Here is an 18180-nt window from a genome sequence, read left to right as displayed (position 1 = left end):
CCAGGCCCAAGGAGAGCTTGGAACCAAGGCCTCTATGCACGCCGTGCCGAGCCGGGCCGTGCCGTTCCATCCAGCCCCACTGCGCTGCGCTCCATCCCGCGCCCCGCGGGAGCGCCGAGCCCGAACCCGAACCCGAACCTGAGCCCGAGCCCGAGCCCGAGCCCGAGCCCGAGCCCGAGCCCGAACCCGAACCCGAGCCCGAGCCCGAACCCGAACCCGAGCCCGAACCCGAGCCCGCCCCGCGCCCCGCCCGGCCCGGGCAGCGCCGGCCCCGCCCCGCTCCTCGGCTCTCGCCCAATGGCCGCGCAGAGTCGGTTGCATATTTGCATATTTATTTACATATTTGCATATTGTCCGGGTCATAAGGGCGGGCGGACGCGGTGTTGGGCGCTCCCCGGGCTGCCCTGTCTGTTTCTAAGCTTCGGCGCCGCACTTCTCTTTTAGTTCTCGTAAGTTTTTAGAGCAAAAAAACATACTTACTTTTAGATTTTTAATTTTTTTTTTTTGTTTTTCTTTTCGCGCCGAAAGTTTCGTGCCCGCGGCAGGAGGCGAGATGTGGAGGAAGGCGTTCCTGGCCGCCGTGTGCCTCTGCCTGCGCTGCGTGCCCGCTCTCGGCGGTGAGTCCCGGGACACGGGCTGCGCGGGGGCTGCCGGCCCGCCTGTTGCTTTTGGGAACGCGGGCTTGGGGGAAGCGCTGCCGGCGTGGCGGGAAAGGGGAGTTTGCAATCTTTCCTTTGTGGAGCTGTCGCGGGGAGCTTGGGATGCTGAGGGACCTGGTGTCGCGGGGTGGGCTTGGAAGGCGCTGGAGAGCGACACTGGGGGGAAACTCCATCCTGTTAGGAGCGACCTGGAGCCTGTTCCCCAGCCGAAACTCAGGCACAACCTGCCGGGCTGGTGGCGCGACCTGTTGAGGTTTGGGATGTGTTTTTTTCCCAGAGACAAGGTGGCTTCCGAGAGTCCCTTGCCACAGCAAGGGATTTGCACAGCAGTAGCACCACGGTAAGGTCCCTCGGCTCCCTCCTCTGTGGGACTCACCCATCCCAGCATCCCAGCTGCGTACAGTTCTTGATCCTAGACAAGGCAAGGCTGAGTTTTGTAGTTATTCGTGGTAACATGTTCGAGCTGTAGTTAAGCCTGTAATGAGCAGGATCCACTAGGGGAAAAGTGAAGAGAGTGATTTATTTTCTCTGGGCTCACTTATGGCTGTGTTTACACTCTGCCTGTTGTACCTGCATTTGTGCATAGACATCATGTCCAAGCTACAGGAAGTGGAAGATGTGCAAAGAGTGCTAGATTTTTACTAATGCTCTCTCAATTAATCACAATGTAATTGAAGCTGTTGTGAACAAATCTACTAGCTTTAGGAGACCACTACTCAAGCTTAAAAAAAGGCCTTAAAATATTGTTAGCAGTGCCCTGTAACAGGTGTACTTTCTTATACTGATCTCCACACATAGTATCTATCTTTAAAAGTTTCTGGCCTTAGAAGGAAGGGTGTCTGTAGCTCCTAGAGCTGCTTTGTTATCCTAAACTGGAATATATAAACTGCCATTTTTTTTCTGCTGTGGGTGCCTTTGTTACTTCTTTGTGTACAAGTAAGCTGAAGGGAAGTATTCAAAAGTAAGAGGATGGGGTGCTAGGGTACAGAGAAAGGAATGTATTCTAGCTTTGAATCCAATCTTGTGCCATCAGAGACAATCAAAACGAATTTTCATCACAGTATCCAAGTTCTATACAGTAAAATAACTGCCTTCTCGGAGAAAGCTTTCATCCCTGCAGGAACTGATTTGCCACAGACTTGCCAATAATTTCATTATTTCTTCTTAGGAATAGGTTATATGAAAGCAGGTTGTGTGCTCATCCTAAAGAAATCAAAGCCTTTAGTTCCGCACTTTTCCATGCACACCACAGTAAAAAGTTTTTTGAAACCACAGAAAACACATGATCCAGCCCTCCAAGAATCCAGAGTATTTAAAAAACAACATCAAAAAAGACTTTCTAGATGAAGAAAACATTGGTGTTGCAGGAAAAGATAAAAACATTGCTAGAAATACATCTAGATCCTTATTTTTACCAGTGTAAATCCAGAGTCAGCATATTTACACTGTTGTGTGGTGGGTGCTGCTGGCTTTTTCTATGGTTTGTGTTTGGGATAGATATACCAGGGCAGCTGTGGCATGGCCTTTTGAGAAACAATGCATTTCTGAGAAGGCACAGAGGTGAGGCTCTCAGGCCTAAAGTTGTGCTGGAGATTAGCATGATTACCAGCACTCCTAAAAGTTTGCTGGAATCTCCTCTGTGCAGAAGTACTTGCATGATAGGACTTTCTCATGCATCCTTACCTCTGTGTTACTGCAAAGTCTGACAGTGGTTGCATTTTGTCTTCAGCTAATTGCAGATATTCCAGAGGGACTGAGGATGGCTAGATATCTGCTGGATTGGAGTGTCCCAGCGAGTGTCCCAGCTGCACTGAGTAAAGATTTCTCAGGGAGTACCACGGAGAGGGGTGGGCACCCCTGTGTACAGTGAGAGAACAGCAGTTTGCCAGCTGCAAAACTTGAGCTTCTTACTTAGTTTCTGAACTTATGACCAGTAGCTTTCCAAAGGTGTTGCTCTTTCCATTGGCCCCACTTGGGAAATGAAGCAGAACGTACTCTCAGGGCTCTGCCTTTGAGGAATACATAAATAAACATGAAGTTGTAATGTTTTTGCAGCAAGGTTAAACAATAACCTGACTCGTGAGGTAGGTTTCCTGGAATTGCAACACACAGTAGTCTGCTTTCAGTTTGTAGTGTAGATCAAATTAAATGATAACCGTTTCTGTGATAGAGACCCTTTGCTACAGCTGGCTGTGAGGTAGCTTCAGAACTCTTAGGAATTCAGTATGACTGATTGATGCCTGTTCATAATGCTGACTGTCAGCTGAGGGAAGATTTAGGCCAGTTAACTACAGCTGGTAAATGTTTGATGTTCTGTGCAGATGTTTGCTGCTGTGCATGCGTGTGCATGCGTGTCTCTGTGGGCTATAGAGAATGCAGCCTAGCAGTATAATTTCTAGGATCTTTGCACCCAGATAATACTATTTCCATTTCTGAGTGCATAATGCTAGGAAATTGTTGTTTATCAAAGATTCCATTTTTAAAACCATAGCTTAGGTGCACTCGTTCTGGCAAATGCATTGTTATCAGATTTTGGCAACCTGTGTGATGTAAGCAGTCTAACTTTTGATTAATATTCCAGATGTTGTTGCTTCCTCAAGGCTCACATTCTCCACCCAGCTGACCAGTGGTAAACAGTTTCACAATCCAGCCAAGTTATCCTGGGCTTCCTGTGAAAGAAACTTGAGACTGAATTCTCTTCATTGGTGTGTCAGAATGCCTCAAGTCAGTGGGATGCTTTCACAATTGATAATTGATAGGAGTCCCTAACTGAAAGGAATTTCATGAGTTACAAGTCCAAAGTGTCATAAACTTTGGACAGGAAAACAAAACTACTGACTTCCCAGTTTGTAAGCTTCCCCCACCCCTCCCCACCCCCCCCCCCCCCACTTTCTTTGCATTCTGTCAGGTTTTCAATACCTTGCTGCACAGGACTGTTTGTTTTTTTTTTAATTTTTTTTTTTTTAAATTTTTAAAAATTTTTTTTTAGTATGGAAACTCATATTCTGCAAGTAGGGGTGTAAGAAAAGCATCAGAAGACTTTGTGTAGCATGACAAAATGGTTAAGATTTGGTGATGTAGCCTGAAAAGCCAGCTTCTATCTGGAATTGGTAATTTTATTCTTAATTCTGCTTCAGTTCCCTAAATAAATCCCTTTGTGAGCACATAGCAGTAGACAGAAAACTTTATTTTGCAACAGGTGCTTATATTTGTAACTGTGTGCCTGGAATCTTTGGTAATACACAACACATGCCTTTGTACCTTTGCTGAACTATGTCTGGGAAAAAGCAGTTTTTAGCAAAAGCATGGATTTCTTTTTTGTCTGCGTGTGTTTACTTTCAGTCTGTTTTATTCAAAGGCCTTGTTTAGAAATGGGACTTGCATTCTTGTCATAAAAAGCTACCTCAGTATCTCAACATGGATGTATGTATATTTCTTGATATCTAAATTCTGTATCTATATTATGAAAAATGCAGTCTTAATTCAGATAAATTTCTGTCTACCTTTCAGAAACGTGCTGAAAACTACCTATTTTGGGGTCTTCTGAGGTTTTAATTAACTTGAGTTAAAACATCTTATTAACTAAACTGTGGTGAGTGTGTACATTGGCTGTCTTCGCACTTCTTTGTGTGAGACTTTAAGAATGAGGCCCAGTGATTCACTGGCTCAGGACATGATTCAAGGAGACTTCTTCCTTTAAATCTCAGAGGAAAAGGTCTGTGGCAAAAGTCTATGAAAGGCAAAGTTTGGTTCTGAATAGTTTTTTTAATAGACCAAGAAATACAATGAGGTATGAAAGCAGAAGTGGGAAATGCTTGTTTTCTGAAGTGATATGCTGAACTCTCCAGGTTTAAAGCATGGTAGATGTAGGTGTTGTCCTGTGTTGTGAGTGTGTACAGACTCTGTGTTCCTGTATTCTGCAGAAGCTGGGGTGTGAGGGGGTACTGCAGCATGTGTGCAGCACAATATTAGGTGTAGACAAAATATCTTTGCTCAGAGCTGTATAGAATTTTTGCAAAGCCAAACTTAGGCAAATTCTGAGGAAAGCTTCTTGATGAGCACGCTGTGAAGGAGTCTGTAATAAACTCCACAACACGCACGCTTCCCTCATCCAAAGGGTATCTTGCCTGCTGGGAGCTCACCATATGTGGACATAAGATAACATGACACTTTTTGTGGGCATAAGATGATAACAGTAATTTCTTCCGACTTTCTAATCCTCATACGATGTAGTTAAATGAGAAAAGTGGCTGCCTGCCATTTCCCTAACTCATGGGCTGTTGCCTTGCAGCTGCTTCTTTCATGGTGGTGACTGTATCTCAGTGATTTTCTTCTCAAATCCCCATCAAAGATTTTTAGATTAAAACACGCAAATATGTGTGAAGCACTTAGCACATCTTCAGTGGCAGGTGCCACGGTACTGCAATCTTCCTAAGCTTTGGCACTTTTCCGAGTGTACACTTTGAATTGTAAATTTCCTGTGAGCTTGTTTTCAAAAGAGCTGTGGTCTGAACTTACATGCAAATTCTAGCATGTGTTTGTAATTGAAAACACACTACAAGACAGGATATCAATGTAATTTAGATTTTGGATGATTATCAGATAAATTTAATCCAGAAGGGAAATGATATCTAGGTATGAAAGGAAGCACTATTAACTAGTGAGCAGGTGGGCTATTCTTTTTCGCCTTCCTGTACTAGGAGGGAATATACATAATTGAAAGTCCTAGCATTGTATGCCTTACAATTGAAAGCTGTTCTTGTTCCTTTCAAGGTTTTACTGATTCACAGCTGAGTGAATAGTTATAGCTGATATTTAACCAACCAGCCTCTGGGACTTTTCTTTTTCTGGCTAAAAAGTAAATAATATAGGTCTAAGGATTTTTTTTTTAAAAAAAGTGTTTTATACTGTCAGTTGGTGACAAAAAGAAATTTTGAACATGCAGAAATAGAGAAAAAGTGCAAACATTTGGTTTGCACATAGTTTTAAAAATAAAAATAAATTTAGCTTTCATTTATGGGTAAAATGTTATATTTATGATTATGTGAATGCTTGTACTCGTGTAAGGACGGGTAAGGGCTATGAAAAACACCTTTCTTTAGGAGGAGGGAGGCAGGAAGGGGCACCTCAGTGTAATTATCCTGGATAAGCTAGCCAGCCTAGCACAGTCTAGGTCAAAGCTTAAAGCTGAGTACTGCCTCTGTTCAGTGAATGGTTCTTGCTTTCCTGCATGTGCTTTCACAGGTGTGAAATCCTGCTGAACTTGGGCAATTTTAAGCCATTGATTATGGCTGACAAGTTTCTCTGAGACTGCTACATAAGCATTTGTTGCAAGGCTCTGTGCGGGTTTTAGACATGATGAAGGAGGTTAGACCCTGATTTCTTGTGACCCTCCAAGCACAGCAAGAACTTCCCAGACTTTTTAGAGCTTTCTGAGGTGAGGTCAGGCATAAGTCAGTACCCTGTTGTGTATGGTAGCTTGAATGAGAAGACTAGAAAAACTGTTTTAGAAAAAAATGAATTGTTAGTTACTTATCACCTGAGCAATGCAGCACAACTGTATGCAGGAAATGCAAATCTACCAATTATCATAGAAAACCGCTTCTGCAATGGGAAAAGGGAGTGTAAATCTGTTTTGCATGCCTAGCATAAGGTCCTTATCTTGTGTTCCCTATGGTGGCTCGGAGCCATTAATTAATGTGTGTTTAGGAGTTTGTGAAAGGCTGGTGGTCTTGATGCCAGGAAAGACAATGCTGAGCAGGACAGAGCTGGCCTAAGTTCAGCTGCACTTGAAAAACAGGCAATCAATACTTGCCTAACTCAAGTTGCCAAACGGGGGCCTGAGTTTTGAAAAGCTGATTACAGGGTGTGCTGTACATAGAGACATTTAGGAGTTGAGTCAGACATAAAAAGAGGAGACATTTAAGTTTCTTCCCAAAGGAAATGGTGAGTATGAAGCCTAAAGTCACCTCTATGTCTTGACAGGAAAAGGAGTACTTAAATTTTGAAGCTGGAATTTGGAGGGAGTGATCTTTGCAGGCCACAACATACTTTGTTAGCAGCATGCCAAGATCAGCACCTCCTTCCCCACCCTCCTTCCCTCTGCTTCAGGCAGAGGAAGATATTTTTCTGCAGCTTATTTTTCTGTAGGTTATCAGATGACCTGAAAATGTACTCCAAAATAGACTACTGGTTTGCTAGTTCAGTTTCTGTGATGGGTGTCTGATTTCTTCACCTGCTGCTTGTTGGTCAAAACTTAAAACTAGTGTTTTGTAAAACAGTGGTCACTTCACAGCTTTTAATGCACTGCAACTATATGGAGTTATAAAAAACCTTGTTAGGCAGTGATTATTGGTGAGGTGATGTGGAAGATACACCACCAAAATATGTAATAGTATGGTGGTAACTCTGCTTTCCTGGATGATGGTCTATGACTGTCGTGTGCAGTTTTCTCTACTCTTGTGATAGTTAAGAGGTTTTCTGCTTAATGTAATGGGGAAAATACTGACTCTCAAAATGTGTTCATACCTCTCTGACAGCTCAGCAGATTCTTACTGCTTTAGCAGGACCTTGGAAGGGGAGCAATTTTCACCCTTTGATTTCCTCTTTACACGACTGTTGTGTGTCCATTGAGTGCTGTAGAAAATGAAAACCACCCATCCCGTTTCGTGACTGTTTCAGAATCTCTCCAACATTGCACCTGTGCCTTCTGACTCTGTCCTAGTTCTCCTAAAACACCGCTATATGTTTTTTGTGCTCTTATAGCAGAAGACAAAAACAATTTTGAGGGAATCGAGAGCAAGTTTTCCTTACGGACGCCTGCAGAGCCCGATGAGGATGTCTGCTACCTGGTTCCTGGGCAGGTGAACAGCCTGGCACAGTGCAACTTTAATCATACCAGTAAAACCTTTGTGGTGATCCACGGGTGGACGGTAAGACAAAGTGGGAGGAATCTCCCTTTTAGCCACACTTCTGATAAACTGTGCAGAAGCGTCTCACAGATGTATTAATATATCTCCTATTTTAATTAAAATCACCAAAACCAACAGGTGACAGGGATGTATGAAAGTTGGGTCCCGAAGCTGGTGGATGCTCTGTACAAGAGGGAGCCTGACTCAAACGTCATTGTGGTGGACTGGCTTGTTCGAGCTCAGCAGCACTACCCGGTGTCGGCTGCGTACACCAGGCTGGTGGGAAAGGATGTTGCTACCTTTATTGACTGGATGGAGGTAAGACATGGAGACATGTCTCATATTCTACCTCATGTCACAGGAGACAAAACAGCAATGATGCAGCTATATTAATCATCTCCTGTTGGGTAGATGGAGTTAAACTCCTGCAGAGAGTAGTTTTGCTGGACTGGTAAAATTCCGGCTTTGGTCTATCTCCTGCTCAGAGGCCTTTTGTACTGCATTCCAGAGACTTTACCTTGTGGTCTGTGGGGTCCTGTGGGCCCAGAGTATTTCTGAGGGCTCTGTGAGAGGTGGCTATGAAAGACAGGTTCCTATATATATTATACAGAAGCCAGTCCTTGGGAATCGAAATGTGCCTTGCCTTAGGAGATCCAGAAATTTGTGGGCAGAGGGTGGCTGAAAACCTTTATGAAATAAACGGCCCTCTGTTCTGTCCTTTATTTTGCATTTCTCTCAGTTTTGATTTTGGCCATAAATTAATTAGATTAATAAATTTACAATGGCACAAAATTATGATAATTGTATAGTGTTTATTTTATGTCTTCTTATGTTTTTTGTGCTTGGTTTCAAACTTTAAACAAATTGTTCTCTTCTGCAGGAGCAATTCAATTATCCTCTCAACAATCTCCACTTGCTGGGGTACAGTCTAGGTGCCCATGCTGCTGGGATTGCTGGGAATCTGACCAAAAAGAAGGTGAACAGAATTACTGGTAAGAACACCTGTGACTGTAGAGTGGACAGTTGCATCTCTTCCATACTGAAATACTATGTTCCACTGAAAAAGCACCAGAATAATTGCTGCTTGCTGACAATGGTTCTGTATTCATGATTGGTTATGTATTCATGATTTAATGAAACAGCAGGGCTGGTATTTCTGGGGTAGAACTGGAAAAAGATTCAGAAAATAACAACAAAGGTGGTGAGTGAAAAACCTTTATTTGCTTTTTTTACAAGAAATGAGTGAGTAGGCCCTGATAAAGAAGTAGTTTGGGGAATTGTGGTGGGGACTGACCAAACCATGGCTTGGCAAAGGTCACGGTATCTCTTGCAGCAAAAGAAATTCAATGGGTTTTGTTTATCCAGGCAGTCATTCCTTGCAGCTGATGGGAGCCCTTGAAACAGAGCAGGAAGTAAATTCTGCTTCAGCAAGTTTAGTACCTGCAGAACTCTTTGCAATGGGATGATGTAGGTGCAAGAAGTTTATATGGGCTCAAAGGGAGACTGGACAGATAACCAGAAGAGATCCTGTGTGGATTATTACAAAGTTTATCACAACAGTGATATTCTAGGCTGGAAATAATACTGTGAAATATTCTAGGCTGGAAATAATACTGTGAGAATTTGGGGAAGACATATTTTCCCTGTTGCTATGTCTGCTTAGATGTCTGTTTAAGATGATTTTTGGAGCCAGAGAAATCTGCTAGACAAGGCAGAGTGCATGGCCACTCTGGGGTTGGTTTACAACCCAGCACCTGGAGAGCTGAGCCACTAGCACTGATCTCATTGACAAAGGAATGGCCTGCATCGGCAAATGAGGCTAAGAAAATTGCGCATCTGTGGTGTCTGTTGCTGAGAGAGCTTGGGAGCACCATTCAGAAGGGAGCCTAGCTCCTGGCACTCATTCTTCTTTCACCTGGGCCTGGTTGTGATCCCAGATCCACAGGCATGCTGAGAGGAGGGCTAGGCAGCACTCACATCTGGAAAGGTCATGTCCTGAGAGGTGGCAGATTAAAGTCAGGAGGCCAAAGCGCTAGTCCCTCTGCCCTTCCTTTATCTAAGTTGCAGCTTTGCTGCTTTCCCTGAGGCTGCCAAATCACTGACATGTCAGTAGCCCTCTGTTATGCTTCCACAGTTGCTCTTGGTGCTGAGGATGAGCTGTTCCCTGGGAAGAGCACAGGGAACAATGTCATTTGGCCCCTGAAGCCCTCACAGCTGAGGGGGAGGCAACTCGGACCAAGTGTAGCTAACAGTGGGTGAGCAGCACAGGTGCCTGTGCCTGGCTGAGGGCTGCAGAAAAGACATGTCCCTTCAGCCAGCTCTCAGGGTGTTGTCTGAACAGGAGATAGTACTTGTTCACTGGCAGAATAGCTCTGTTTTTTTTTTCATGTTAGTGTTGCTGCAGCTTGACAGTATTTACCGCAATAATCCCCTTGCCCTTAGGTAAGTAGACAGTGAAGCCCTCATTTATGTTTCCCACATGTTCCCCTGGCATGGAGTTGTCAGCAAGACTTTTCCGTACTTCAGACACTTCACACAGAACTTCTACAGTTCTTGACAAAAAGGAAGACATTGAGAAAATACTTAACAGCTTGTTTCTCCTGTCCACTGGAAATGGTACAGCTCTGAGGAAGTTAGCTGGGCTTCCTTCCATGTGTTTGCATACACTTTTATATTTTTTAAACAGTGACAACATTTCAAGGTATTGCATTGATTCTCCTGTATACACTGATGATATTTGTGATCCATGTGTAATGTCTGCAGGAAAATTCAATATTCTAGACTAATGTGGTAGCTGAGTTTGGCATTTATCAATGTCAGTATTTTTGGCAGACAATAATATCAGTTTTTCTTTGTGGTTTGCCCCATAAAGGGCTGGATCCTGCTGGTCCTACCTTTGAGTATGCTGATGAACTCACTCGCCTCTCCCCGGATGATGCTGAATTTGTGGATGTCCTACACACCTACACCCGAGGCTCTCCAGACCGCAGCATCGGGATCCAGAAGCCAGTTGGACACATTGATATTTATCCCAATGGTGGAGGATTCCAGCCCGGTTGCAATTTGGGAGAAGCACTGCGTCTGATTGCTGAGAAAGGGCTTGGAGGTGAGATTGCTCTGAAACAAACAGTATAACGTTCTGAGGGAAAACTTAATAGCCCTACAAAAGGTGTCTTGCAAGGAAAGAGTTCAGAGAGGAACAGGAATATGTTCTTTCAAGTGCTTTTAAAAGTCATGCTGTAAAGCCCAGTTCTGCCATAGTGGATCATGCCTGTTGACAGTATTGCTTAGGGATTGATGCCATTATATGCACGCGTGTATACATATTACACATTTTCATTCTTTCAAGATGTGGATCAGCTGGTGAAATGCTCCCATGAACGATCCATCCACCTCTTCATTGACTCTCTCCTCAATGAAGAAAAGCCAAGCATGGCTTATCGCTGCAACACAAAGGAGGCCTTTGAGAAGGGCCTCTGTCTGAGCTGCCGCAAGAACCGCTGCAACAATTTGGGCTACAAGGTCAACAGAGTGAGAACAAAGAGAAACACTAAAATGTATCTGAAAACCCGTGCTCAGATGCCCTATAAAGGTAGGTACTCCTTGCTTACTGGTGAGCAAGACTGGTGCTTGTGCTCAGCTGTGGGTCATGATGGGCATGTGCTGCAGATAAGAATATTGCTGCTTTGGTGCCTGTGGTGAGCAGGGGTGAAGCTGGCCTGTAGTTTGCTATTGGATGCAAGTCTCAGAGAAAAGTGTTGTCTTACTCAAGGTGTAGGGTGGAGTGCAAAAAGAAAGGTATTTTGTAATAAGTTTATAAGTAGCAAAAGTTAGATGACTTCTGCTGCCTGATCACTTAGAACTTTTTCGGTGTTTTTCATCCGAATGGTGACTTCTTTCTGCTGGGGAAATAATCAGCAGAATGCAGTCTGGTGAGCATCTTAGTTAAAGATATGCAAGCATCAGATTTGTGCCTTTGGTAGTGCACTTGCTAGAGGAGCACCAGCCCTTATTAAAATATCACAGCCCTTCTTGATTCTAGTTGCTGCTGTGGGAGGTCTGAGATTGACAAAGCCAGAGAAAACTGGGAGGAGAATTTTTTCCTCACAGCTAGGAAAATAACATTGGATTTTACTACTTTATTTTCCTCCTTAGCTTTGCCTGTACCCCATGGTATTATAGTGTGCATTGTGTGATGGACCAGCAATCAAAAGGCACATTCCTGCACTGTTAGACCAACTGCAAGACTGGTGTTCTCTTGGCACTTGGTGCTTAACCTGCAGTGTTAGTGGGTTGATTTTGGTTTTTGCTGTTGTTGTTGTTTGATTTTTTTTTCCTTTTACCAAGCCTTCTGTAAGAGAAGGGCACAGCTCACTTGTTTCAAGTCAAGTATAGTAAGTCTTACATGTTTGAAGGTGATACTGCATACTCTGGGATTATTATAGTGGCAGTTTGAGTGCAAAGTTTAGCTGCAAAAACTGCAAAGGTGTTCTTTCATGGTGATTTCCTTGCTTGCTAATATTTACATTCTTGCAAAAATAATTCCCTGGACGCCTGCTGGGAAATAAACTCATTTTAGTGAAGTTGACAAATTCCAGCCTAGGATTTTCATAGGTGAGGCGGGGTGGTTTTGTCACCAGCTGTCTCTTTGGAGATTGAGTTTTCCTAATGGCATTTTCTTTTGTATTCTTTCAGTCTTTCATTACCAGGTCAAGATCCATTTCTTTGGAAAGACTAACATGACCAAGACAAACCAGCCATTCCTGATCTCTCTCTATGGCACTCTGGACAAGAGTGAGAACATTGGTTTCACACTGTGAGTAGCTACAAAAACAGCTGCAATGTACCGTTGAGTTTACCTAAATTTGTTAAAGTCTCAACTGAAAAACTTGTTCTGGCTTCAGCTATACTAATCTTACAGGGTCCCAGAATCTGCTCTTGTCCTTGATCAAGGAGATGCATTTGCTTTGGAAATTAATGCACCAAATCCTGCAGGAGCTCTTCTTGATAAGACATCTGAAATATGGAAACATGAAGTCTGACCTGTGACAAGCTTAATAAGAGTGTTTCCAGTGCTTTCTTTTTTCTACTTAGTATCTTTATACCATGTTAAATCTTCTTAAAAGTAAACTTATGTGTCTGAAGGTCTCAGTGCAGAAGCTGAGGGAAACTTGGGATTTGCTTTCACAGCTCTGCAAATAAGCAGAAGTTTGTGTGTACATCCCTAGACACAGGCTGGCAGGGAATGGAGCTGGGAAACACCAAAGCCTGTGTTCTGCTCTGAGGAATGTAAACTGGTTATGGGTGGTGGTTTTCTGGCTTTTCTGAGAATCACCAGCACAGGCGAGGACAGCCCTTGCCTGGCAGACTGTAGCAGGATTTTACCAGCCTTGCTACAGAAGGATGTTTCTTTTTGCCTTTACAAAAGGTAGAGGTGTTTTTGATTCCTTCTCTGGAGTACAAAAATTCCAGGTTCTATTGCTCCTTAATTTTCTTTGTCTGTCCAAGAATTTCAGCTGGGTTTTTTTATTTGTTTTCTTATTCTCCTCCCCACAGGCCTGAAGTCTCCTCAAACAAGACCTTCTCCTTCCTCATTTACACAGAAGTGGATATTGGAGACCTGTTTATGGTGAAGCTGCAGTGGGAAAAAGACACCTTCTTCAGCTGGTCAGACTGGTGGACTCCTTTTACATTTGACATCCAGAGAATCAGAATGAAGTCAGGGGAAACTCAGAAAAAGTAACTTGTTTTGATTGTTATAAGCTATATTAATTCTAATTGACTTCCTGATTTTTGGTATCTCACAGACTGGAACAAACATGTTAAGCAGTTACAAATAGGTGCAGCATTAGTGATAATCAGGGCTCCAGTGGTATCAAACCACCATTTGTATCAGCCAGGTTCAGTCATTTATTTCCACTGGGATCTGCAGTTTGTAGTCTTCCTCCTCCGTAATTAATTTGTATCCCACTATTGTATCTACTTAAGGTTAGTTATAATATGCAGGAGAGTATCTCCATGAACCAGCATCAGTGATTGTGTTTGGAATTTCTGTCCTCCTTTTTCAGGCTTGATTCTTGCATAGCTTTTGTGACAAAAAACATGCTTAGATGGAGATTTTTAGAGATGTTGAAACATCAAAGCCTGAACAGAAGTGCTTCAACATGAATCTTTTGAAATACTCATATTCACTAAACATGAGATCTGTTTGCAGAACATGGGCTCAGAACAAGAGTATGTGTGTCCTATGTATAGTATAGTAAATAATAATGAGCTCCTCCTTTGAATAAACAGGTCAGTCACTTGATCAAAGAACAGTTATCAGAGCTGAACAAATATAGGGGTGGGGAAAGTACTGATAAATAGAAAAGTGAGTGCTCATGTTTTCTGGAAATTGCAACCTACTTTGCACACATGTGAGGGAGTATGGCTTTCTTCCAAGTTCATTCACCTGACAAAAAACTCACTGGTGTAAATAAAGATCCAAGAGACTTTGGGATAGGACTTCTGCTATCTTAGCCACAAGAAGATTTTTTGCAAAGGATCAGTGAAAGTTACGGCTATGCTTTGATGCCCATGTATAATTCTTTTACCAGTTCTTGCACAGCTTTCTTTTGTTACAGAACTCTCTTTTAAAAATAACTTTCTCACAGGCCTGCAAAGTAGCAGTGCCCCACGTGACAAAGTATAAAGACTGTTTCCAAGCACCAGTCTTCTTTCTAAGATTAAAAATGGATGTTTCGCTCAGTCTTGTGATTTTTCCAATATTTATTCCACAGAGTGGTGTTCTGTTCTCGAGATGGCACCTCGCGTCTCAGTAAGGGAGAAGAGGCAGCAGTATTTGTGAAGTGCTCGGAGCAGCCCGTCAACAGGAAGAGAGGCGGGTACGAGTAATCACTATTGGCTTTACATTGTTTTATTACCACTTGAGTGGTAATTAAACTTCCCTTTTAATTGACTTGTGCACTAGTCTTCTCAAGGCTTCCAAAGCATCACAGCTCAGACTAGCCAGAGGTTTGCTTATGGCCACTTTGGCAGCTTAAAAGCTCTTGGCTCGCTCTTCTGCTAACCATCCTTGTGTGGTTGTTGGCATGTCAGAGAAACAAGTGCTAGTCACTGCCTCTCACAGTCCCTCGGTGGCCACGTATGAGGGACTGTTAGGGAGGGTTACAGACAAGGCACGAGCACAAAGAGGAAAGCATGTCTCTGTCTCAACACTTACCTTTAGCTGCAGAACACTCAAACCTCCGTACTGGGTCAGCTCAGGGCCCTCCCTCCGTACTGGCCAGCATCACATTTGGAGGCTGGTACAGGAATGGAGCAGGCATATGAAGGTGCTCTTCTTAGCACACTGCTTTCTGATGGCGGCCGTAGGGTGAGTGAATTCCTGAGAGTTTCATCTCTATGGATGAGAGATTCTGCCTTTGTTTAATGGCCCTTAGGTGCACTTTAATATCTTTATCAATAATTTTCCTGACCCAGATTAGATGTGGGGACAGTCTTTGGACTTTACCCACTAAAGTCTGAGATAGAGAAGTTGTTATATTTATTTTAGTTCCATTACTGTGTGTGAATGGTCTCATGGGGACACTTCTGGACTGAGATCTAGCTCTGCATAAAAATGCACATGTGCTGGCTGTTACTCTGGGGCAATGACCTGGACAGGCCTTGACACACCTGTGTGTGTATCTGACATAAAATCAAGCAGAAGCCAGGAGAAGCCTGAGCACGTAATTTATCTTCCTGTTAAGTAGGGGGTTTTAAAATCTTAATTCTCAAAAATAAGACAAGTGGGAACAAGTATCTTACATCTTCCTCATCACCTTTATATTTTATTTTTTTCTCCACAGTACCAAGAGAGCCTCAAAAGAAAATTCTGCTCATGAATCTGCTTAAACGACAAGAACAAAGATTTTTCACACTGGGGAGAAGAGTCTGTTCATCCCTGTGGACTGGATGTTCAGAACCAAATATATAGAAATATTTATCTGCTGCTGGATTTTTGCCTGCTATTCCTAGCTATTTTAGAGACTTGTTGTAAAAAAGTCTCAGCATATGAAGATACTAACCATAAAGATACATTATCCAAATAGTTAAAAACAAAAGAAACTTGCAAAACTACTTGCCAAAGTTTGGAGTGCTGAAAACATATAGGTAATTTTGCTTAATCATGGTGCCTTTTGACAAGGTTTCTTGACATCAGATCCTATATAGCAATTTTTTAATATTTATTGAAAAGAAACAAAGCCCTGTACTTGGTTTTATTTTATCTTGCAGTTTCTATTTTGTTTGGTTTTGGGTTTTTTTTGATTAGCGGATTTTTTTTTTGTTCTTTTCATGAGTCATTTGAAACTATTTTTTTGTGTCTTGACAAATTGAATTTTCAGGCAGTTCAGTGGAGAGAGTTCATTGTTTTTCAAGTGTGTGTTTAGCAAATAAGTAGTTTTCCCATGTGAAAAAAAAAACCCCACCTTTGCTGTGTGTAATACTAGAAGGTGTCAGGGACTGACTTAATATGGGGATGAATTTTTTAGTTTGTGGTTATGAATGTATTTAATTGGGGGTAGATGCCAGTGCTGCTTAGCAATAGGTATGATCTGTTAAGCTATATACTTCTGTGCCGCTTACCCTGGAATAAATAACAACCCTAGGAGAAGGCAGCAATGCCAGTGTCTTATGCAGACATTTAATATTTTATCTATGCTTTCAGTTATTGCAAATGAAACTGTCTAGCCTGCAACGCTGTGAAAATGGAGCTGCAGAGGAATTGAGATATGAGAAAATGCAGGAAACAGATATTTTCCCCCACCCTCCACCCTCTCCCTGCTTGCTTGCGTCATGTGTGCCAAAACTGTCACAGTTTCTCTGCTCTCTGACACCAAGTGTCAGTCATGCAGCTGCGTGGCTCCTGTATGCAGTTTTCAGTGCAAGTGAATCCACTTGATAGCTGACAAGGATGCTCATACTTCTCTGTACTGGGATTGTGACGGCCAGATCCACCTCAGTTTGCTTCTTGGCTGTGGTACAGTGTTAGGAGCTGCTTAGTTTTCTGCCATGAGATGGAATTCAGCAGGAAGCAGGAGCTGAGCCAATTAAAAGCAGCCTGGTTGTGTGCTCCACAAGAAGGAGTGCTCTGAAAAACATTTAAGTTAGCCGTGCTGCAATTTAAAAAAAAAATAGGTATATTGAAGGCAGTCTGCCTCCCCATTTTTAAGTAACATATAATTTTTCTAGTGTGCTGAAAGGCTCAATAGCCCTCTTTTAACTTTCTAGAGAGTAAACAAAATGCTGGGGAGGTACAAGGGCTTGAAGGTAGACATTTGGAGAAGTGTAATGTTAGCTGTTGATGCTGCTGGGTGTTGTAGTCTTTTCCTGCATATGCAAGACAGCATGGAGATGGTGATTTCTCCAATACCATCCCATCTTAAAAGAAAAGGAAAAAATGTATGTGTTTGTGTGCACAATTTGTTTCTTATTTCCAACTGTAGCTGCTAGTATATTTGGGGATAAAAGACTTAAACAGTGCAATATGTTGGAATATTAATAGCTCTGTATTTGCTCACATTTGATTTCACATTTGATTAAACTGCAGCAGAGATGTGATGAGTCACTGAGGGTGGGGTTGAGTATTGAGCCACTGCATTTGAGACCTCTAAAAATAAATACAGTGATTTATTCCCTATAGATTCCACATTTTGTTGCAATTTTCTCTTAAAAGTTAAATTCTTCAGAAGCAAAGTATCTGGACAGCTCTTAATACAGGATCAAATACAAACACATTTAGAATTTGGATGCAAAATAGTGAAGGTTCTTTTCATAAGGAAACATGATTTAGCTTTGAATTTATTTATTAGCTGTAAATAAGATATTTATGAGTGTAAAGGTAGTTTGTATATATTGCCAAAGTTGCTGACAGTCTCTACATTAATACAGTTGTGTAGTATTAATCCTGTATATAGCTTTCAGAGATTTTTATCAACAAGCCACTTACATTGCACTGTTTCCAATGTCGTTAATACTTTTTTTTTTTTTTTTGGAAATCTCCTCAGTTTTGTATAGAACAGAAACCTATGGTTTTAATAAAATTTCAAACTGAATCTGAAGTCACTTTCCTTTTGATGAAACCATCTGCTGTATACCTTTTATGTGAGGGCCAGAGCCTATCCTTGAATTCTGGGCTGAAAAGATGGAATGAGACACTAGAAAAAAAAAAGCAATGTGTCATTTCTGCACTGCTCTCCCTCATGTCATTTTGGGAAATGCAAAACTCATGTATTAAGACAACAAGAAATCACTGTGTGGAACAAAGTATCCCACATCATAAAAGAAGTAGTTTTTCACCACCAGTTTGGGGTTTTCAAGAAAAGTCCAAGAGCTGTCCTTACTTTGAAGGGCTCGTTTCCTTTTCTTTGTTTCCTCTCAGGTGCCAGAACTGTGCTTCTGCTCCATGTTTTGCCAAAATAGAGATGTTCTGACCCTGTGGCTGCATGAGGAAAGCACCAGACTCTTGCCACCGCTGTTACTTAAGGAAGTAACAGTGAAAAATCACTTTCAGCCATGTGTTATGAGTGCAGCTGAGCTCAAGAGTGATTGTCACCAGAACAGTTTTC

The 18180-nt window shown here is 42.3% G+C and overlaps 1 protein-coding gene across 2 annotated transcripts; it reads left to right on the top strand.

The window, feature by feature from the left end:
* Positions 1-378: 378 nt before the first annotated feature.
* On the top strand, positions 379-17658 carry LPL (lipoprotein lipase). Of its 2 annotated transcripts, none has more exons than XM_041395899.1 (10): positions 379-617; positions 7428-7591; positions 7709-7888; positions 8451-8562; positions 10443-10676; positions 10920-11162; positions 12266-12386; positions 13127-13309; positions 14350-14454; positions 15421-17658. In XM_041395899.1, the coding sequence occupies exons 1-10, from the start codon at positions 554-556 to the stop codon at positions 15464-15466; spliced, it is 1452 nt and encodes a 483-aa protein (XP_041251833.1). In that variant the 5' UTR covers positions 379-553; the 3' UTR covers positions 15467-17658. The 2 variants fall into 2 exon arrangements, with proteins under 2 accessions (XP_041251833.1, XP_041251832.1); XM_041395898.1 differs by having other exon boundaries at positions 7425-7591.
* The last annotated feature ends 522 nt before the right edge of the window (positions 17659-18180 follow it).

The sequence above is a fragment of the Onychostruthus taczanowskii genome, unplaced genomic scaffold (genome assembly GCF_017590055.1).
Source record: "Onychostruthus taczanowskii isolate IOZ18803 unplaced genomic scaffold, ASM1759005v1 scaffold121, whole genome shotgun sequence".
In the NCBI taxonomy this organism is placed as follows: Eukaryota; Metazoa; Chordata; class Aves; order Passeriformes; family Passeridae; genus Onychostruthus; species Onychostruthus taczanowskii.
Note: the sequence above shows the minus strand (reverse complement) of the source record. Positions and strands in the feature narration are given on the sequence as shown.

Coding starts and splice junctions, on each gene's coding strand:
- LPL (XM_041395898.1), top strand. CDS start 554: ATGTGGAGGAAGGCGTTCCTGGCCGCCGTGTGCCTCTGCCTGCGCTGC. Junction 7,889..8,450: donor CCTTTATTGACTGGATGGAG/GTAAGACATGGA, acceptor TCTCTTCTGCAG/GAGCAATTCAATTATCCTCT. Junction 13,310..14,349: donor TCAGGGGAAACTCAGAAAAA/GTAACTTGTTTT, acceptor TTTATTCCACAG/AGTGGTGTTCTGTTCTCGAG.